The sequence below is a fragment of the Salvelinus alpinus genome, chromosome 24 (genome assembly GCF_045679555.1).
Source record: "Salvelinus alpinus chromosome 24, SLU_Salpinus.1, whole genome shotgun sequence".
Classification (NCBI taxonomy): domain Eukaryota; kingdom Metazoa; phylum Chordata; class Actinopteri; order Salmoniformes; family Salmonidae; genus Salvelinus; species Salvelinus alpinus.
Window position 1 is genome coordinate 17,476,025 of NC_092109.1, and position 19,095 is coordinate 17,495,119.

The 19,095-nt window shown below is 43.4% G+C and overlaps 1 protein-coding gene across 7 annotated transcripts; it reads right to left on the reverse strand.

The window, feature by feature from the left end:
- Positions 1 to 185: 185 nt before the first annotated feature.
- LOC139551762 (mediator of RNA polymerase II transcription subunit 15-like) lies at positions 186 to 19,068 on the reverse strand. Of its 7 annotated transcripts, none has more exons than XM_071363083.1 (20): positions 18,995 to 19,067; positions 15,898 to 16,136; positions 13,181 to 13,271; positions 12,600 to 12,687; positions 11,005 to 11,056; positions 10,864 to 10,890; positions 10,576 to 10,740; positions 9,848 to 10,143; positions 8,468 to 8,791; positions 8,140 to 8,247; positions 6,538 to 6,648; positions 5,807 to 5,931; positions 5,533 to 5,663; positions 5,119 to 5,253; positions 4,970 to 5,033; positions 4,805 to 4,871; positions 4,467 to 4,627; positions 4,083 to 4,249; positions 1,916 to 2,014; positions 186 to 666 (listed from the first exon to the last, which is right to left on the reverse strand). In XM_071363083.1, the coding sequence occupies exons 3-20, from the start codon at positions 13,255 to 13,257 to the stop codon at positions 530 to 532; spliced, it is 2,334 nt and encodes a 777-aa protein (XP_071219184.1). In that variant the 5' UTR covers positions 13,258 to 13,271; positions 15,898 to 16,136; positions 18,995 to 19,067; the 3' UTR covers positions 186 to 529. The 7 variants fall into 7 exon arrangements, with proteins under 7 accessions (XP_071219184.1, XP_071219185.1, XP_071219183.1 ...); XM_071363084.1 differs by having other exon boundaries at positions 5,533 to 5,660; positions 9,848 to 10,146; XM_071363082.1 differs by having other exon boundaries at positions 9,848 to 10,146.
- Between the last annotated feature and the right edge of the window lie 27 nt (positions 19,069 to 19,095).

A 19,095-nucleotide genomic window follows, 5' to 3' on the forward strand; every position in this document is an offset into this window, starting at 1 on the left:
AACAATGAGCTACTGGGCATTTTATACATGACCCTAAACGTGATGGGATGTTAATTGATTAATTAACTCAGGAACCACACCAGTGTGGAAGCACCTGCTTTCAATATACTTTGTATCACTCATTTACTGAAGTGTTTCCTTTATTTTGGAAGTTACCTGTATCTAGGTTCATGAAAACACAGGTGAACAGAAAAGTTTTTATTCATGATAACAAAAAAAAACAAATCCCTTATGAGTATATATATATATATATATATACATACATATACACACACTTCAAAGCTTTACACCGCAACGTGTTCAGTTATTGGTTATACATTTTCTCAACTCAAAATTCTTTACATAACTCATCCCAAATGGACCTTCTCATAATACAGTTTGTATAGAACCCTCAGCAGCACACCCTAGTGATAGGGGAGAGCTGGTGCTCCAAGATGTGGTAGCCCACTCCTTCCAGTTTGCACTGTCTTAGTGATAAGTTATGTTGTACCCAGCATGGTTTGCTGCACAGGTGAGGTGAGCTTCTTGTCTATGCTGCAGAAAGACAGGCTTGTCTGACACTCTGGGCCCAAGTATTGAGCAGTGCAGTCACTGAGTGCTTGTCTGGGAGCTGTAGGAGCTTGGAGGTCATGTTTCTGTGAACGTTTTGTAGGAAGGGGTTAGCACCTGGAGAGTAGAGGAAGACAAAGTAAAGCATACATCAACTCGAAAATGCATTGAAACCTGAGACAAGCTAAAAATAAATATATAGATATATATATATATATATTTGTAACATTTTAAACTGTCACAGTAATGTTGGGATACTTTCTCCATTACAGCCAAAGTTAAAGTAGAGTAAATTTGACTAATACAGTGCATTCGGAAAGTATTCAGACCCCTAGACGTTTTCCACATTTAGTTACATTACAGCTTTTTCTAAAATGGATTAAATTGTTTTCCCCCCTCAATCTATACACAATACCCCATAATGACAAAGCAAAAAAAAGTATTCAGACCCTTTACTCAGTAGTTTGTTGAAACACCTTTGCCAGGTTTCCTCCAGACGTGACGCCTGGCATTCAGGCCAAAGAGTTCAATCTTGGTTTCATCAGACCAGAGAATCTTGTTTCTTATGGTCAGAGTCCTTTAGGTGCCTTTTGGCAAACTCAAAGTGGGCTGTCATGTGCCTTTTACTGAGGACTGGCTTCCGTCTAGCCAGTAACCATAAAAGCCTGATTGGTGGAGTGCTGCAAAGATGGTTGTCCCATCTCCACAGAGGAACTCTGGAGCTCTGTCAGAGTGACCACTGGGTTCTTGGTTACCTCCCTGACCAAGAGGTAACCGAGAGCCAGCTCTAGGGAAGTGTCTTGGTGGTTCCAAACTTCTTCCATTTAAGAATGATGGAGGCCACTGTGTTCTTGGGGACCATCAATGTTGCAGAAATGTTTGGTATCCTTCCCCAGATGTGCCTTGACACAATCTTGTCTAGGAGCTCTACGGACAATTCCTTCAACCTCATGGCTTGGTTTTTGCTCTGACATGCACTGTCAACTGTGGGACCTTATATAGACAGGTGTGTGTCTTTCCAAATCATGTCCAATCAATTGAATTTACCACAGGTGGACTCCAATCAAGTTGTAGAAACATCTCAAGGATGATCAATGGAAACAGGATGCCGCTGAGCTCAATTTCGAGCCTCATAGCAAAGGGTCTGAATACTTATGTAAATAAGGTATGTGTGTTTTATTTTTAATACATTTAAAAAATGTCTAAAAACCTGTTTTCACTTTGTGTGTAGATTGATGAGGGGGGAAAAAAGGTTTTTATCCATTTTAGAATAAGGCTGTAACATAACAAAATGTGGGAAAAGTTAAGGGGTCTGAATACTTTCCGAATGCAATGTACGGGTACAGAGAAAGCCAGTGTGTCTTACCATACACTTGCCCGTCGTCTGCCCACTGAGGGCTCTGGTCTGGGTAGTCTGCTGGGATGCTGAGCTGGAGAGGAGGCACACTTGGCAGGTTCTTATCATCTGGAAGAGAGAGGCAAGGAATAACGTCAGACATCAATTTATTTTATATTTGAGAGAGAATAGTGTGATTTCCCCCGGTCTTCATCTCTCAATGCCCTACACTAGCGGTTGGCCCATAAGTGATTGACTCAGCCATGCCTTCTTGCCCATCCAATATTTCCTCATCTCCCAGCCCTTCTAATGCGACTATCCTCGATGCATCTCACTCTTTTCCCCCTGCTCCGCTACAAAGTTTCTCCCTGCAGGCGGTCACTGAGTCTGAGGTGCTAAAGGAGATGCTTCAACTTGACCCCAAAAACCCCATCTGGGTCAGGTTTAGATCCTTCTTTAAGGTTCCAGCCCCTATCATCGCTGAGCCTGTCTCTCCTCTCTGGGGAAGTTCCCATTGCTTGGAAGGCAGCCATGGTGCGTCCTTTATTTAAAAGGGGGAGATCAAGCTGATCCTGTTATAGGCCAATTTCTATTTTGCCCTGTTGATCAAAAGTGTTGGAAAAATGTGTCAATCAACTGACTGGCTTTCTCAATGTTTATAGTATTCTCTCTGGTATGCAATCTGGTTTCCGTTCAGGTTATGGATGTGTCACTGCAACCTTAAATTTCCTAAATTATGTCACCATTGCCCTTGATTCTGAGCAATGTTGTGCTGCTATTTTTATATAAAGTAGACCATTCCATTCTTGTGGGCCGGCTAAGTATTGGTGTCTCTGAGGGGTCGTTGCCTGGTTTGCTAACTACCTCTCAAAGAGTGCAGTGTATAAAGTCAGAACATCCAGTCTCAGCCACTGCCTGTCACCAAGGGAGTACCCCAAGGGTCAATCCTAGACCCTATGCTCTTCTCAATTTACATCAACAACATAGCTCAGGCAGTAGGAAGTGCTCTCATTCATTTATATGCAGATGATACAGTCTTCTACTCAGCTGGCCCCTCCCTGGATTTGGTGTTAAACGCTCTACAACAAAGATTTCTTAGTGTCCAACAAGCTTTCTCTGCCCTTAACCTTGTTCTGAACACCTCATAAACAAAGATCACGTAGTTTGGTAAGAATAATGTCCCCCTCCGGTGTTATTACTACGTGAGGGTTTAGAGCTTGAGGTAGTCACCTTATACAAGTACTTGGGAGTATTGCTAGATGGTACACTGTCCTTCTCTCAGCACATATCAAAGCTGCAGGCTAAGGTTAAATCTAGACTTGGTTTCCTCTATCGTAATCACTCTTTCACCTCAGCTGCCAAACTAACCCTGATTCAAAGATGACCATCCTACCCATGCTAGATTACGGAGACGTAATTTATATATCGACAAGTAAGGGTGCTCTCGAGCAGCCAGATGTTCTTTACCATTCGGCCATCAGATTTGCCCCCAATGCTCCTTATAGGACACATCACTGCACTCTATACTCCTCTGTAAACTGGTCATCTCTGTATACCCATCGCAAGACCCACTGGTTGATGCTTATTTATAAAACCCTCTTCGGCCTCACTCCCCCCTATCTGAGATATCTACTGCAGCCCTCATCCTCCACATAAAACACCCGTTCTGCCAGTCAAATTCTGTTAAAGGTCCCCAAAGCACACACATCCCTGGGTCGCTCCTCTTTTCAGTTCGCTGCAGCTAGCGACTGGAACAGTTCTCAATCTCTTCATTCAAAGACTAAAATCATGGACTCTGACACTTGTAGCTGCTTCGCGCAATGCATTGTTGTCTCTACCTTCTTGCCCATTGTGCTGTTGTCTGTTTCCAATAATGTTTGTACCATGTTTTGTGCTGCTACCATGTTGTCGTCATGTGTTGCTGCCATGCTGTACTGTTGTCTTAGGTCTCTATGTAGTGTTGTCTCATGTCATGTGTGTTTTGTCCTATATTTACATTTTTAATTGCAGCCCCCGTCCCTACAGGAGGTCTTTTGCTTTTTGGTAGGCCATCATTGTAAATAAGAATTTGTTCTTAACTGACTTGCCTAGTTAAATAAAGGTTAAATAAAATAAAATAAACAATTTGCAGAACATCCGCTCCAACTAAAATCGGCCCGCGACTGAATCTAGTTGCCTACCTCAGCCCTTAACTCACCTAGTTTACAGATGAGGTGCACAGTGCCGTTGTTACTGCAGAACGAGGGGTCCAGGTTGACCAGGAACTTGGCATTAAGACGAGCCACCTCCCCCTGCAGGATGTTGGGGATGGTCTGACGGTCATCCTCCTCGTGTTTCCTCTTCCGGGCCGCGATGATGGGGCCCCTGTGGAGTGGGAGAGAATAGACATGGGTGTCAGATGACGGCCTGATCCCAAAGCTACTGTACTCTTTAATACACTTTCTCTATGCACTGTAGGAAATGAGGATGGTCTTGTATCAACGACAGAGTGGTGGACAGATCTAAAGCAGGGATGCTCCACAATGCCCTGACCTAAAGTGTAGTGTTTCTGGACATGAAGGAGTGGTTAGGGTAAACTCACATGATGGGCGGCCCGTGGATGGCTGTCATGGCTGGGGCGAAGGTACGGTACAGGGAATGGTTGAAGACAGGCGAGCGGATGTTTGCCATGACGGCATCCAAGAGGGGCTGGCACAGGTACTGCTGCTTGGTGCAGGGCACAGGTGGAGGGGGTGGCGTCGGCTATAACAGGTTTAGGAAAAAGTCAGTTGTTAAGGAGCTAAATAAGCAAACGTTTTGTTGAATTGTTGCCGATTCACATTCAATGGGTAACCTTTAGGAATTCACAACAGAAAGACATTTTGAAAACCAAGGAGCAATATAACAGCACAAAGATTATCAACACAGTCTCATGCTTACCACAGCCATATCATTCTTCAGTTTCTCCAGTGCTATCTCACACTTCTGTAAGGTTCTGAGAGGACACCTGCAAGTCCGGGAGAGGAAATATCATTCAATAACCATTGCTGAGACAAACTTGGATGGACACTGACACACATAAGCAACACACTTGTATTATTTTACCTTGTGTTGGGGTCAGTGAGAATGTTCAGCAGGCTCTTCATCTTACTCAGGTCCTTTTTCCTATCTGTTGGGAACGCAAACTCCCTTTAGTGAGTGGAACAGCCAAGACTGGCAAGAAAAGTAAGAAAGAGCATGGCGTGACTGCATACCTTCATTTTTGTCTATCTTGTTGATCATCCTGCGCAGCGGCTCAATGTATTTGGAAAGCTGTTTGAGTTTCTCCATGTACTGCTGGTCCTCCTGCTGATTGGCCCCGGATGGACTCATCACTGAACTGGGGTTCCCTTCACGTCACCAGACAACCACGTGGTACAACAATTAGAATCCTCAGGTACATTGAATGTGTTTACATAGTCTTGGGGACACCGGGAAAAGGCTTGATTGGTATTCCAATATTTGGCATAGAATGCAAATAGAAAATTACGTGGTTCCAGACAAATCAAAATCCTACATAGAGCCGATTTAAGAATGTAAACTATAGTAAGGAAAACAATCAGATGTGAGGTATGATATTTAGGGGCTTAGGCCCCCACCTCTGCTCCAGCGAGGAGCTGGGACAGTACCTGGGGTGTTGAGGGGTCCTGGGGAGGGGACGCTATAGTTCTGGGGGGTGCGTGCGGTGGCTGGGCTATGCGAGGGCTGGGGGGATGGACTAGGCTGGAAGCCACCTGGCGACGGTGTGGGACCAGAACTGCTGTGAAGAAACGCAATACAGTTGACACCAGAGAAAGTCATTCTATTTCAAGACTAGACCTGAAATAAAACTTTAGAATGCCATATTCAAGTCAATAAAAGCGCTACATAAAGTGAGAGAGTGGGCTTGTCATCTTTGCTCACCTGACTGAGTTGGGCTGGGAGGACGGGGGCTGTGGGGATGGCTGTGGCTGGGGAGGGGGTGGCATGGACTGGGGGGTCTGTACCTGTACCGGCGAGGGCGATGACATCATCTGGTGCTGCTGAACCTATGGAGGGTGTGAAAAGAAAAATGGGGGGCTCACACCAGACAAGCCAATCACTGGAGACCCCAGCACATCTTTAGCTGGTTGGATGCTGCATCACGTTACCATCCATCCTAGATAGCAGGGGGAAAAGATCCTTCAGACATTACGCCGACCAGGGCCTGAGTGCCTACTGAGGAAGATAGGAAGAAAATACTTGTCTTACTGGCACTTACCATACACGATGAATACTGGCCAGACACCCTTACACTGAGCAAAATAAACAACAGCATTTCCAATCACATCTATAGGCCTACCCTTAATGGATTCCAAATGGGAACCTGCTTGTAGAAGGCACAGCTCTCTTTCCATGAATCCACATGCATATCTATACTGAGCATGAGAACAGATGTTTACTATCAGATCTAATTCCACTGGTCTGTATAAGAAGCAGGAGTGGAGGTTTGGGTAGAGCGGGGATGAAATTTGAGGGCTGCACTGAGGGATGAGGGTTGGCATAAGGAAGCACACCAGAGGGACACGGTTTTAGGAGAGGTGGTGGTCACCATGAGGGTCAGGTCAGGGTCAGAGTAGGAAGACTGCCTGGTCACTCTACACTGGCGTAAATACCTGTGGCATTTGCTGTCCTCCCATGGCAGCAGAGTTTGGAGGTATGGCAGGGTTCGGGGCAGCACGGGGCAACCGGGGTGGAATTTGTATCCCAAGGCGGGGCATCATCATCTTGGAGGACAGAGGGGACAACATACATGTCACAAGCAAAACAAGAAATGCAATGCATCAGCGGAGATGATGCACATGCATGCACAAAAAAATAAAAACATTCGGACACATGCATGCACGCTCCCAGGAGCAAAATCTGTAAAATACATTGCACAAGCAGACATGCACAAACACATGGACGCACACTCATTGACACACAGACAGAGCCACAGTTACAGTCATATCTTAAACCCTGGTGAGAGAGAGACAGCGTTGCCAAGCATGTGACCCTGTCTCCGGAGTCGGAACAAACAGTTGCCATGACAACAGTGATGAAGCCTGCCGTGGCCAGTGGGAACATGCTCCCTCTCCTCTTTAGGCCAAACCATGCAGTGTGTATGACAGTTATTTAAATGGCTTAGCTAAGTACAGTAGGTCAACATTGCCAACTGACTAGAAATAACATAGATCTCCATTTTTGGTTAATTAACATTAATTTATTAAACATTCTAGTCTGGAAAATATTTCAATGGTTTTATCAAACGACGGTTGTGTAGATAGGCATTGCATTTTGAATGGTGGAACCTCACTGGTACCCCCAGTAGGAGGTTTGGCAGGGATTTCCCAAACAGTATCTATTGGTCAATTGGATGAGAGAATGGGGGCCCTTCAATGATTGATGATGCCATGTATTTGCATCTACAGTAACAGTAGCGCTGGTAGATGCAGCAGCCGAGTTAAAGAATATTGTTGGTTTGCAGGGCAGAGTAAGCATGCAGTTGCAGCATTCACTGCATGAACAACACACATGCATGAAGGGGGAACAAGACATTCTAACGTTGCTGTGAGGTACAATAAAGAGACATCCTCTGAGAGATCAACTTTATTTTCTCTCAGCAGCCCACCCGTGGGTTTCATTCTGAGAAATGCAGTAGCACACTTCCAGGGATTTTCAATAGGGAGAAGTAGCGGTGGGGAGAAGAGGTCTAGGTGAGTTCTAGTTTGGTAGAGAAGGGATGGGGTAAGTGGCTTGTGGAAGTGAATCCTAGCTCCATCCCTATTTTGCTTGGAAGCGATAGAGACAGGAGTACAAAGCCTATCAAGGAATTCTCAGAAAGCATCATATTCAAATGACAACAAACTAAATTGATTTCCTGACTATCATTATTCAGTTCAAACCAAAGAACCCCTGAGCCTGAGCCATCAAGCAGCAATGGTGCAATTATTAGAATAGATGCTAACTTTGAGCTACAAAACAAGCATTACTACCTCCTGGCTATGGCAGTAGCTTAAGTATGGCAACAGGCAACACAGAAAAATATCATTTGTCTTCCTCAAGTCATTTAACACCAACAGAAGAGCTTGCGACCCAAAATTAAATCAACTGCTGAAATTTCAAAGGGGTGAATCTGAAAGCATGCACTCACTCCAGGCCAAGCTCAGTGACAAGTGTCAGTCCCCAGTCAGTCAATCAGTCCCACTACACACCAGCTTGCAGTGCTGTGCTCTTACCTGTCCAGGTACTGCTGCAGCTAGCTGGGCCTGAGCTGCCGCCTGTTGGGCTTGCTGCGCTGCCTGCTGGGCCTGCTGGACTTGCTGCTGCTGCTGCATCGCTCTAGCCTGGCCACACACAAACAGAACACAGCACATACACACACACACACGCATAGGGAAGCAAGCAAGCAGAGGAGTGTGTAAAAAAATATACTGGAATAGGTGTGTTATCCCAGAGACTATAGATTACAAATTTAGAGTGGACAACAAAAAGGACACCACTATTCTACAGAGGGTGAACTAAACTTAAAGTTAATCTTTTTCCATAACACCACCTCTGCTTTACCTGCAATGCTTGGATCTTGAGCTGTTGCTGCTGCTGACTGAGCGAGCTGATGGGCACGTGCTGTGTGGAGGTCATCTGTCCAGCGAGAGACTGGGGCACCATGCCCTGCTGCTGCTGAGAGTGGGGGGGTAGCTGGGCCGCCTGGGGCTGAGACTGGGCCTGAACCTGCTGCTGCTGAACCATGTGCTGAATGGACTGCGCCTGGGCTTGTGCTTGGGCCTGGGCTTGTGCTTGGGCCTGGGCTTGTGCTTGGGCCTGTGCATGCTGCTGTTGGAGTTGTAACTGAACTATCTGCTGTTGTTGCTGGAGCCTTGATGGGTGCATCTGAAGAGAGATGGGGAGGCCATGTAAATACTTAAAGATAGATTATTTGAAGCCCATAAATATGCTCATTTTATCCTTATATTTATTTACCAAAAGATCAACCAATTGAACTGCCTTCTGTATGTCTCTGTTAACTTTTGATGTACATCTAGGCATACCATCATGGTGGAGATTGGAACTTATACAGGGACACAAACTGGTGAGGGGCCAAAAGTGAAAAGAATTGTCACAATACCAACATTTTATTAACGATGTGATACCAGGCCAAGTATCACGATTCCGAGTAGTATCAGGATACCACAGGGTTTGCCCCCCGATCACTTTTTATCCATCCAAAAACATGTGGCACGCGAGTAGTTTCAAATTTCCAGCGACATGGTTTATAAAATTATATAAAATGTGTGCCAATTCGAGGTAGAAAGGGGGAGAAGGTAGCTCCGGTAAGGAGTGGTTTGGGCTAGAAACTTATGGCAAGCCTGACTGTCAATGTGCTCCGTTTTTCCTCTATGGCACTAAGAGGCTGCGTGAAGCCGACTGCCCTTCTTGTTCTTACAGGCGAAATTAAAAGAGGCGTATCCACTTCACTTGCGCAGCGAGCCGCTCCAATAATGTCTGCACACCCCAGCTCGCCATCACGACAAAATAACATTTAAAAACTGATGGAGATGCACAGAAAGAATGGACAGAGAAGCAGCTGAGTAGGCTAATGGCTGGTTAGGGGATGTGGCTGGCTGCTCACAGCTGTCACGTGATATTGGATGAAGCACTCGTTCTGACATGACAAATCTGACATCACGCTCTGAACTCTGATATTCTATTTGTAGGCAGTGTAGGGATGCATTCTGTGCTCAGTCATCCATTTGGAGAGAGAAGGTAGTGATCACAGGGAGAAGATCTGTTCGAGGCTCTTTTGTATAGCACTATGGGTGATACACTCTACGCCTGCACACCTTTTGTCCGTTTTTTACAGCTCTACACAACTCACGTGGATGACCTATTTTGAGATCCAAACGGCGAACATCGTCAAAAATGGACAAGTTTGCATCCCTGTTATACCTGGTTCTGTTGTTGCTGGTTTTGGGCCTGCTGCTGCTGCTGGTTTTGGTGCTGCTGTTGGAGCTGTTGGTTCTGATGGTGTTGCTGCTGTAACTGTTGCAGCTTCAGCTGCTGCTGGACCTGAAACTGCTGCTGCTGTATGGCTGTCTGTTGTTGCATAGCTGTCTGCTGCTGCTGCATGGCCGTCTGTTGCTGTTGTTGCATGGCTGTCTGTTGCTGCTGTGCCTGAAACTGCTGGAACTGAATGGACTGCTGCTGCTGGGCAATCTGCTGCATCTGCATCTGCCCTGGACCTCCTACTACAGGGAGGATGTGGACAAAACAGACACACATCCTCCAGCTGAGAACTTGGGGAAAGCCCTGGAGGAAAAGCACTACACCTGAGCGTTACTAAGGAAACAGAAATATGAGTGTAGAGCAGTGCCTGTGAGCCGAGTTGAGCGGTCGGAAATCCAGCTTATTGCACACAGAGCGCTCCACGTCCATTTCCCCAGCTGCAGTCAAATTGTGCCCACTCCGCTCCTCGCTCTGCTCCCACTCATCTCTGCTCACATGCTCTGAGCCTCATGGAGGACACAGGAATATGAGTTTGGAGGTCCCTGATCGAAAATCAAAATGTCATGACCAGTAGGCTACTGATCCAATTGTTTCTGTGGGCTAACAGACGGCAGCATTCAAATAAACATGAATAACGTGAGAAAGTGAAATAGCTTCAGAAATACACTCACTCGCTTGAGGATTTCCAGCCACACCTGCCATTGCATGCTGACCCATTTGCATCTGCCCCATGGTCCCCATACCACCCATGGGTGCACCAGGTGGCCTAGGCCCCATGGCGATGCCCCCTGGAACCCCTGGAACCCCTGTGAGATTTGTAAGGGCATTCATGGGATCTGGAAGAGGAGAGACAGTATATACATTTTACACATGGGTAGCGGCATGAGTAGCTACATAGATATTCTTCTGAATGTCTTTCAGTTAGGGAAAACATATTTAGCAAAATCACAACAACTCACCCAGACCTCCTCCTTGTGCCTTTTTATCTGCAAAACAAAAAATATACCATTACGTAACTCAACTTTACAGAATAGTTGTCTCAAAATATGAACAAGAGTTAGACCTACATTGCAGATAGGAAAAGTATGTGCAGTACTTACGAATGTCTCTGAAGTGAATGATCAACCTTGCTACCAGGGACAAGTATTCTTCCTGTTCAGAAGTAAACAATAACACCATTATTATACTGAACAAAAATATGAATGCACCATGTAAAGAGTTGGTTCCATGATTCAAGTAAAAGATCACAGAAATGTTCCATTTGTGCACACATTTGTTTACATCCCTGTTAGTGAGCATGTCTCCTTTGCCAAGATAATCCACCCACCTGACAGGTATGGCATATCACAAAGCTGATTAAAAAAGCATGATCATTACACAGGTGCACCTTGTGCTGGTGCCAATAAAAGAGTACTAAAATGTGCAGTTTTTTCAACAACACAATGCCAGAGATGTCTCAAGTTTTGAGGGAGCATGCAATTAGCATGCTGACTGCAGGGATGTCCACCAGAGCTGTTGCCAGTGAATGTAATGTTAATTTCTCTACCATAAGCTGCCTCCAACATTGTTTTAGAGAATTTGGCTATACATCCAACCGACCTTACAACCGCAGACCACACCAGCCCAGGACCTCAACATCCAGCTTCTTTTCCTGCGGGATCGTCTGAGACTTGCAACCCGGACAGCCGATGAAACAGCGGGCTTGCACAACCGAAGAATTTCTGCCCAAACTGTCAGAAACGTCCTCAGGGAAGTCAGAAACGTCCTCAGGGAAGCTCATCTGCGTGCTTGTCATCCTCACCAGGGTCTTGAACCGACTGCAGTTCGGCATCATAACCGACTTCAGTGGGCCAATGCTCACCTTCAATGGTCACTGGCACACTGGAGAAGTGTGCTCTTCAACTGTACCGGGCAGATGGCGTCGTGTGGGCGAGCGGTTTGCTGATGTCAACGTTGTAAACAGAGTGCCCTATGGTGGAGGTGAGGTTATGGTATGGGCAAGCATGAACGAAGGACAACGAACAGAATTGCATTTTATCAATGGCAATTTGAATGCACAGAGATACCGTAACAGGATCGTGCCATTCATCCGCCGCCATCACCTCATGTTAAAGAATGATAATGCACGGCCACATGTCGCAAGGATCTCCACACAATTCCTGGATGCTGAAAATGTCCCAGATCTTCATGGCTTGCATACTCACCAGACATGCTGGTGCTCTGGATCAACATGTACAACAGTGTGTTCCAGTTCCCTCCAATATCAAGCAACCTCACACAGCCATTGAAGAGAAGTGGGACAACATTCCACAGGCCACAATCAACAGCTTGATCAATTCTATGCAAAGGAGATGTGTCACGCTACATGAGGCAAATGGTTGTCACACCAGATACTGACTGGTTTTCTGATCCACGCCCCTACTTTTTCTGTGAATAACAGATGCATATCAGTCATGTGAGATCCATAGATTAGGGCCTAATGGATTCCTTTCAATTGACTGATTTCCTTATATAAACTGTAAATCAGTAAAATCTTTGAAATTGTTGCATGTTACGATTACATTTTCGTTCAGTGTAGATGAGATGGTCATTCTTCACCAATATTTCCAGTTAATTATATAGCATGTTACTGAGTGTTGTCTGATGACCCATGATGAGGTTACTAGGTGTGTGTAAATTAAAAACGTTCACTCACTCTAGATTTGGCTTTGACATAAACATGATTCTCCATATCATTGCTGGACTTCGTGTGTGCAGTCCCAGCCTTTCTCATCGCCTCTTCACTGAAAAAGAGATTCAGATCAAACGAATGTTGGAAGATTATATATTTTGCCTGCTGTATTTTGCTAACACACATTCCAGCGATATTATATTCATGGAAGATTAACTGCAACTCACTCTAAATGTGGCCAAGCAGAAATGTCACCGGGTCTGTGATGACTATACCTCGCAGCTAGCTAGCTAGTTACATAGGAAGTGAAGTAGCAATAACAAAGGCTAGTTGCCTGCTAGTTTGGCTAACCTTTAGCTGAACGCCCAATTAGTTCGTCTCAAAACTTCAGGCATTTTTTATGGTCAAATTATAACACATGCAGCTAACTGCATCAACCCAGATGATGCATTGCTTACGGCCTCATATCAAACATGTTCAGTAGCGAAGCTAACATATATGGCTAACTGTGGTGTGCTAGCCACTGTCGTGATAATAGCGGAGTAAATACAATATCACAACGTGAGCAACGTTTACAAAGTTTTAATAAAACTAAATTGTCTCACATTTGTGCAACAACTTTCTGTCGGAATGCAGGGCTTCTCCAATCGCTTTCTGGTCCTGGGACCTCCATTGCAGACATCGTTTTCAGACAATCTGCAAACGTAGGCTTTGAATGAATGCAGCACCAAAAAGCATAAATAGAAAACATAAACGTACTTCCGGTTTAAATTCTCCATCCATTCAAGAGCTGCTACATCTCCAATAATGTAGCTGTAGTTTTCAAAGACATCTCTGATTAGATTGATTTTAGTAGTGCTTAATGTGATTTTAGTAGTGCTTAAACTAATCATAAACTAATCTCTGATTGTAAACGAATACTTTCAATGGGGGTGGAATTTTAGGAGTAGGCCTCTGAATTTCATGGATCTACAAAACGTTAAATTCTGAGTTTTGCAACATGAAGTGAGGCATCTGCATGGGGCTGTCAATCTGAACTGCAAGGATGTACAGTGTACATGTACAAGAGTACATAAACAAGAGTATATAAACCTAACAGACAGGGGAATTACATATCAAGATTAATTTTCAATTTGTTAAATACTTTTATGGTGCATATTGCTTTTTTGTTTTTACATTTACTGATCATTTCAAAGTAATATTTAAATTCTATCTTAAATAATGTGAAGAGGGGTTTGTTCTCTGCCCACTTCGTTTTATGGATAAAGAATCATCTATAAAAGATAAACAAATTAACAATGAAAGTTAAATCAGGGTCCATATCATTTGGATCAAAACAAAACAGAATATCAGTTTCTCAGATTAACATCAATAGTCATTTATTTTAAAATAAAATCTTCTAACTCACTCCAAAATCTTCTGACATAAGAACAGTCCCAAAATAAATGGTCAAGAGTATCTGGGTCACAACCACAAAATACACATTTGTTATCAATAGCTATTTTAAATCTGTGTATGATAAAGGTCTACAGGTAATCTACATGGTAGATTCTATGAATGAGTTTGTATGATACTTCTTTCACCTTATTAGATATACAATATTTACCAGACAACAACAAAACTTTGTTCCAATTCACTTGTCCTAGGGCTGCATTCCAGTACATTTTAGCAGAGGGAATAGTAACATATTGACATAATTTCCTTATATACATGTTATTACATTTATTGTTTAAAATAATGGACAAACAAACCGGTCTTACTTTGATGTGCATAGGACTTCAGTACATCCATCTTTGTCTGTCCTTCTTTCCAACACTGCCATATTAGTTGTTATTTTTTGTGTGTGTTTTTATTGATTTGACTGAATTTGTCATTCTTGGATGAGGCATTTGTATGTTTTCCCCCCCACTTGAACCTAGCAACCTACTTTTGACTGAGCTGGTGGTGCTTCCTGTGGGAGTCGTAATTTGAGTCATTCTGACCCATTTATTCATAATCACCAAATACCTTTATTGCAATAGAAGGCTCTGCCAATTACCAACATCACATGTTGGTAAATTCATCAAGTGAAAATGAAACAAATTACTTTTTTGGGAACCAGAATGCAAAAATGGTAGATAAATCAGTAGGTTCACAGAAATTCTATAAATCTTTCTACATGGTATTTAATTTCCCTATTGGTCAGTGAAGTAGCCTAGGCCTATGTTTTGGAGTCAGCAGATATTATACATTCACATTAAAAAACTCCTGTAGGTTTTCATCCAATTTGTTGCACCAGTGAGCCTTTGCAAGAATGTGGGAATTGGCAGGCGTTAGCCATTAAGAATCAGTGGGTGCAAATCTATTAACATTCAGACTGTGTTGCAGTGATGAGACCAACTCTGTGCCAGTAGCAGTCTCAAGAGGTATGTACTCTGAAAACTCTTCTATTTCCAAACCAAGAGAGGAAGATAGAAACTGAATGGGACCAAATGTTATGGTTGACTCACAAAATCTACAAAACAACCTCTCATGCTAATGCTAGTCCTAATGTATTCATGTATTCATTTGCATTATGTTTTTTGGAGGGTCTTGGGTGGCAATGTTTCCTGCATTCACATGCATCCTGTCCCTTTCAGAATAGAATGCTATGCCAGATGACACTTCAGAGGAGCTTAAATGGAGGGGAAGTTGAGGATTGACAGGAATTGAAAATAGGGAAATATGCTGGTGGGGACATCTACTCATGAATCGTGTGTAGACTGACTAGCGTACACTAGGCTAATCATCAAGCAGGCCCCTATACCTCGAAATGTTGATTTGAAGCACAAATTGCCTGAATCACAGCACATTTAAAAACGATACATCAAATCAAATCAAATTTTATTGGTCACATACACATGGTTAGCAGATGTTAATGCGAGTGTAGCGAAATGCTTGTGCTTCTAGTTCTGACCATGCAGTAATATCTAACAAGTAATCTAACAATTTCACAACAACTACCTAATACACAAGTGTAAAGGAATGAATAAGAATATGTACATATAAATATATGGATGAGCGATGGCCGAACGGCATAGGCAAGATGCAGTAGATGGTACAGAGTACAGTATATACATATGAGATGAGTAATGTAGGATATGTAAACATTATATAAAGTGGCATTGTTTAAAGTGACTAGTGATACATGTATTACATCCAAATTTTAATTATTAAAGTGGCTAGAGATTTGAGTCAGTATGTTGGCAGCAGCCACTCAATGTTAGTGATGGCTGTTTAACAGTCTGATGGCCTTGAGATAGAAGCTGTTTTTCAGTCCCAGCTTTGATGCACCTGTACTCACCTCGCCTTCTGGATGATAGCGGGGTGAACAGGCAGTTGTTCGGGTGGTTGTTGTCCTTGATGATCTTTTTGGCCTTCCTGTGACATCGGGTGCTGTAGGTGTCTTGGAGGGCAGGTAGTTTGCCACTGGTGATGCGTTGTGCAAACCTCACTACCCTCTGGAGAGCCTTACGGTTGTGGGCGGAGCAGTTGCCGTACCAGGCGGTGATACAGCCCGACAGGATGCTCTCGATTGTGCATCTGTAAAAGTTTGTGAGTGTTTTTGGTGACAAGCCAAATTTCTTTGTTTAAGCCAAATGTCTTTGTTTAAAGGTGAACCATCAAGGTCCTCCTATGATTTGGACATAATGATGTCCTCCTATGTGGTCAACATGATTAGATGTAGGTAGGCTAAGAACATGTTTTTACCTCCACTCATCATCAGTGGGGTTTTTCCAGGCAATTAGGGGGATAAGCCTACTAATTATCCAACACATTGTGTCATTTCAGATTGGCATCTACTTCATATAGGCAGGAAAAGTGATATAATTTTTTTCAGAAACCCACAATGTAATTTTTTTACCATCACTAGCTAGGTTTCTATCCAATTGGTGACAGATTTTCATGCACATATGCTCTGACAGCTGATGCTTAAAGTTAGAGAGGGAGATATGAGTCTCCAGCTTCAGTGATTTTTGCAGTTAGTTCCAGTCATTGGCAGCAGAGAACTGGAAGGAAAGGCGGCCAAAGGAGGAATTGGCTTTGGGGTGACCAGTGAAATATACCTGCTGGACCGCGTGCTACGGGTGGGTGTTGCTATGGTGAGCAGTGAGCTGAGATAAGGTGGAGCTTTACCTAGCAAAGACTTATAGATGACCTGGAGCCAGTGGGTTTGGCGACGAATATGAAGCGAGGGCCAGCCAACGAGAGCGTGCAGGTCGCAGTGGTGGGTAGTATATGGGGCTTTGGTGACAAAACGGATGGCACTGTGATAGAATGCATCCAATTTGCTGTGTAGAGTGTTGGAGGCTATTTTGTAAATGACATCGCAGAAATCAAGGATCGGTAGGATAGTCAGTTTTACGAGGGTATGTTTGGCAGCATGAGTGAAGGATGCTTTGTTGCGAAATAGGAAGCCGATTCTAGATTTAATTTTGGATTGGAGATGCTTAATGTGAGTCTGGAATGAGAGTTTACAATCTAACCAGACATCTAGGTATTTGTAGTTGTCCACATATTCTAAGTCAGAACCGTCTAGAGTAGTGATGCTGGACGGGCGGGCAGGTGCAGGCGGCAATCCGTTAAAGAGCATGCATCTAGTTTTACTTGCATTTAAGAGCAGTTGGAGGCCACGGAAGGAGAGTTGTATGGCATTGAAGCTCGTCTGGAGGTTAGTTAACACAGTGTCCAAAGAAAGGCCAGAAGTATACAGAATGGTGTCATCTACTAGAGGTGGATCAGAGAAGGCAGGGAAACCATGCACTGTATACTAGCCTACCAGCATCTGCAAGCTGTTGGCTAGAGAGCATGTGCCAAGACCAGAGTAGGCAGATTTGCTATTTAACAACAGTTTTTGTGACAAAACTATCAGAGTTGAAAAAGCCATGGAAACATGTTCAACTTTAGATTTTTTAAAATCGGTAGGACTACAAGAAAACTTAAGCAAAAAGTAGTCTACGTTTTGTGTGCATTACCTCATCACGCACTGATTTCTATGCAACAAGTCCATTTGGTGGAAATACCAGTAGGAAAATGCACATATTTCTTTATGCAGATTCTAGACTATTCGCATGAAAATCTGTACCCTACTGCTGTTGGCCGTGCTTGAGCAGAAATGCTAGTGATGTGCAGCTTGCGAACGATTAGTTATTTTTGAACGACTCTTTTTACTGACTCGAGTCATGATATGTCTTTCTGATTGACTCGTTCATGTTAGTCGTTCGTTTGACATGATAGTGCTGGCCGCAATGAGTCCTAGGCCTACAGCATGATTAATACACGCTCCTCCGGCTCAGTGGCTCTAGAGACGTGCTCCGACCACCAACTGTGTGTCATATGCGCGCAGGGAAATATATAATGTGCATAGAGAAGAAAAATACATGTTTAGAACTGAGGATTGGCAAAAATGTATGCAATTAATTGGTTGGATGTTATTATTTACACATCTTTGTAAAACCAAAACATACACAGCCTGTATGTTGTCAACGTCATACTTTCAAAATCTTAGCTAGCAGTCATCATGAATCAAGTCAACAATCAAGTTGCCTGGATTTAAGGTGTCCTATTTATATCAGTACACTCATAACTGAAACCTTATGACACTTCTATTTGATCAAATAAAATCCTCAGGTAGCAAATAAACCATAACTTTTTGTTGTTGATTAACCAGGTTTCCATCCAGCCTTTTTATGTGAGTGAAGTACATGTCAGATAAAAACAAATTCCATAAACGTTCCAAATGTTAACAAAACAAAATAAACTAGACAATGTGCGATCAATTTGTCTGTAAAATTAATTATGTGAGAAATGTCGTTGGAAACGCTTTGGAGTCACGTGATGACATGTTGCGTGGTATTCCCACAACGACTCATCAGGAAATCATGCAGTTTATTAGGCTACATACGAAATAAATGATGATGAACTTCACATGGTGGTGAAAGTGCAAGGTGATGAGCTTGATGGTCCTTTCCAATAAATATCGAGGGTCTTATTCTGGTGACATGATTATCATCGATGCTTGGTTGCCATTTGACAAAATAATCTCTATTTTGTCCATAATAATCTCATCATGTAGGCTATACATGCAATATTGGCAAGAATTTAACTGCCAATACCGGAGGTGGCACACTCGCTATATAACGCAAATCTTTTTTGTGAGAAAACCATCAGTAGATTTGAAAATGCGATGGAATCTAATTTTATATTTAGAACATCCGGATTCACCCGCAAAATATAGTTTAATGTGCCCTACTTCCTCACGCACATACTTGTATCCACTTTTTTGATGGGGAAATACGCATATTATTTTTATGAAAATCTGTCGCCAATTGGTTGGAAACCACTATTGACCTCCATACAAAACTCTTTGCTTGGTGGGCGAAACAACGGAAAAACGCTACCTGCTGGAGGAAGAAAGATTTCCCGTCGACCTGGGCCTCTGTCTTCCTCTTCCGTAGCGCTCGCGCGAGGTGTCAGTGACGTAAAAATAAACTTGGTCGTC

What these genes read in the sequence shown, in the direction of transcription:
- LOC139551762 (XM_071363082.1), bottom strand. Translation starts at nt 13,257, where the DNA reads ATGTCTGCAATGGAGGTCCCAGGACCAGAAAGCGATTGGAGAAGCCCT. An exon ending in TCAAGATCCAAGCATTGCAG is followed by an intron (nt 8,248 to 8,467) that starts GTAAAGCAGAGG and finishes GTGTGTGGCCAG; the next exon opens with GCTAGAGCGATGCAGCAGCA. An exon ending in CAAGATAGACAAAAATGAAG is followed by an intron (nt 5,034 to 5,118) that starts GTATGCAGTCAC and finishes CGTTCCCAACAG; the next exon opens with ATAGGAAAAAGGACCTGAGT.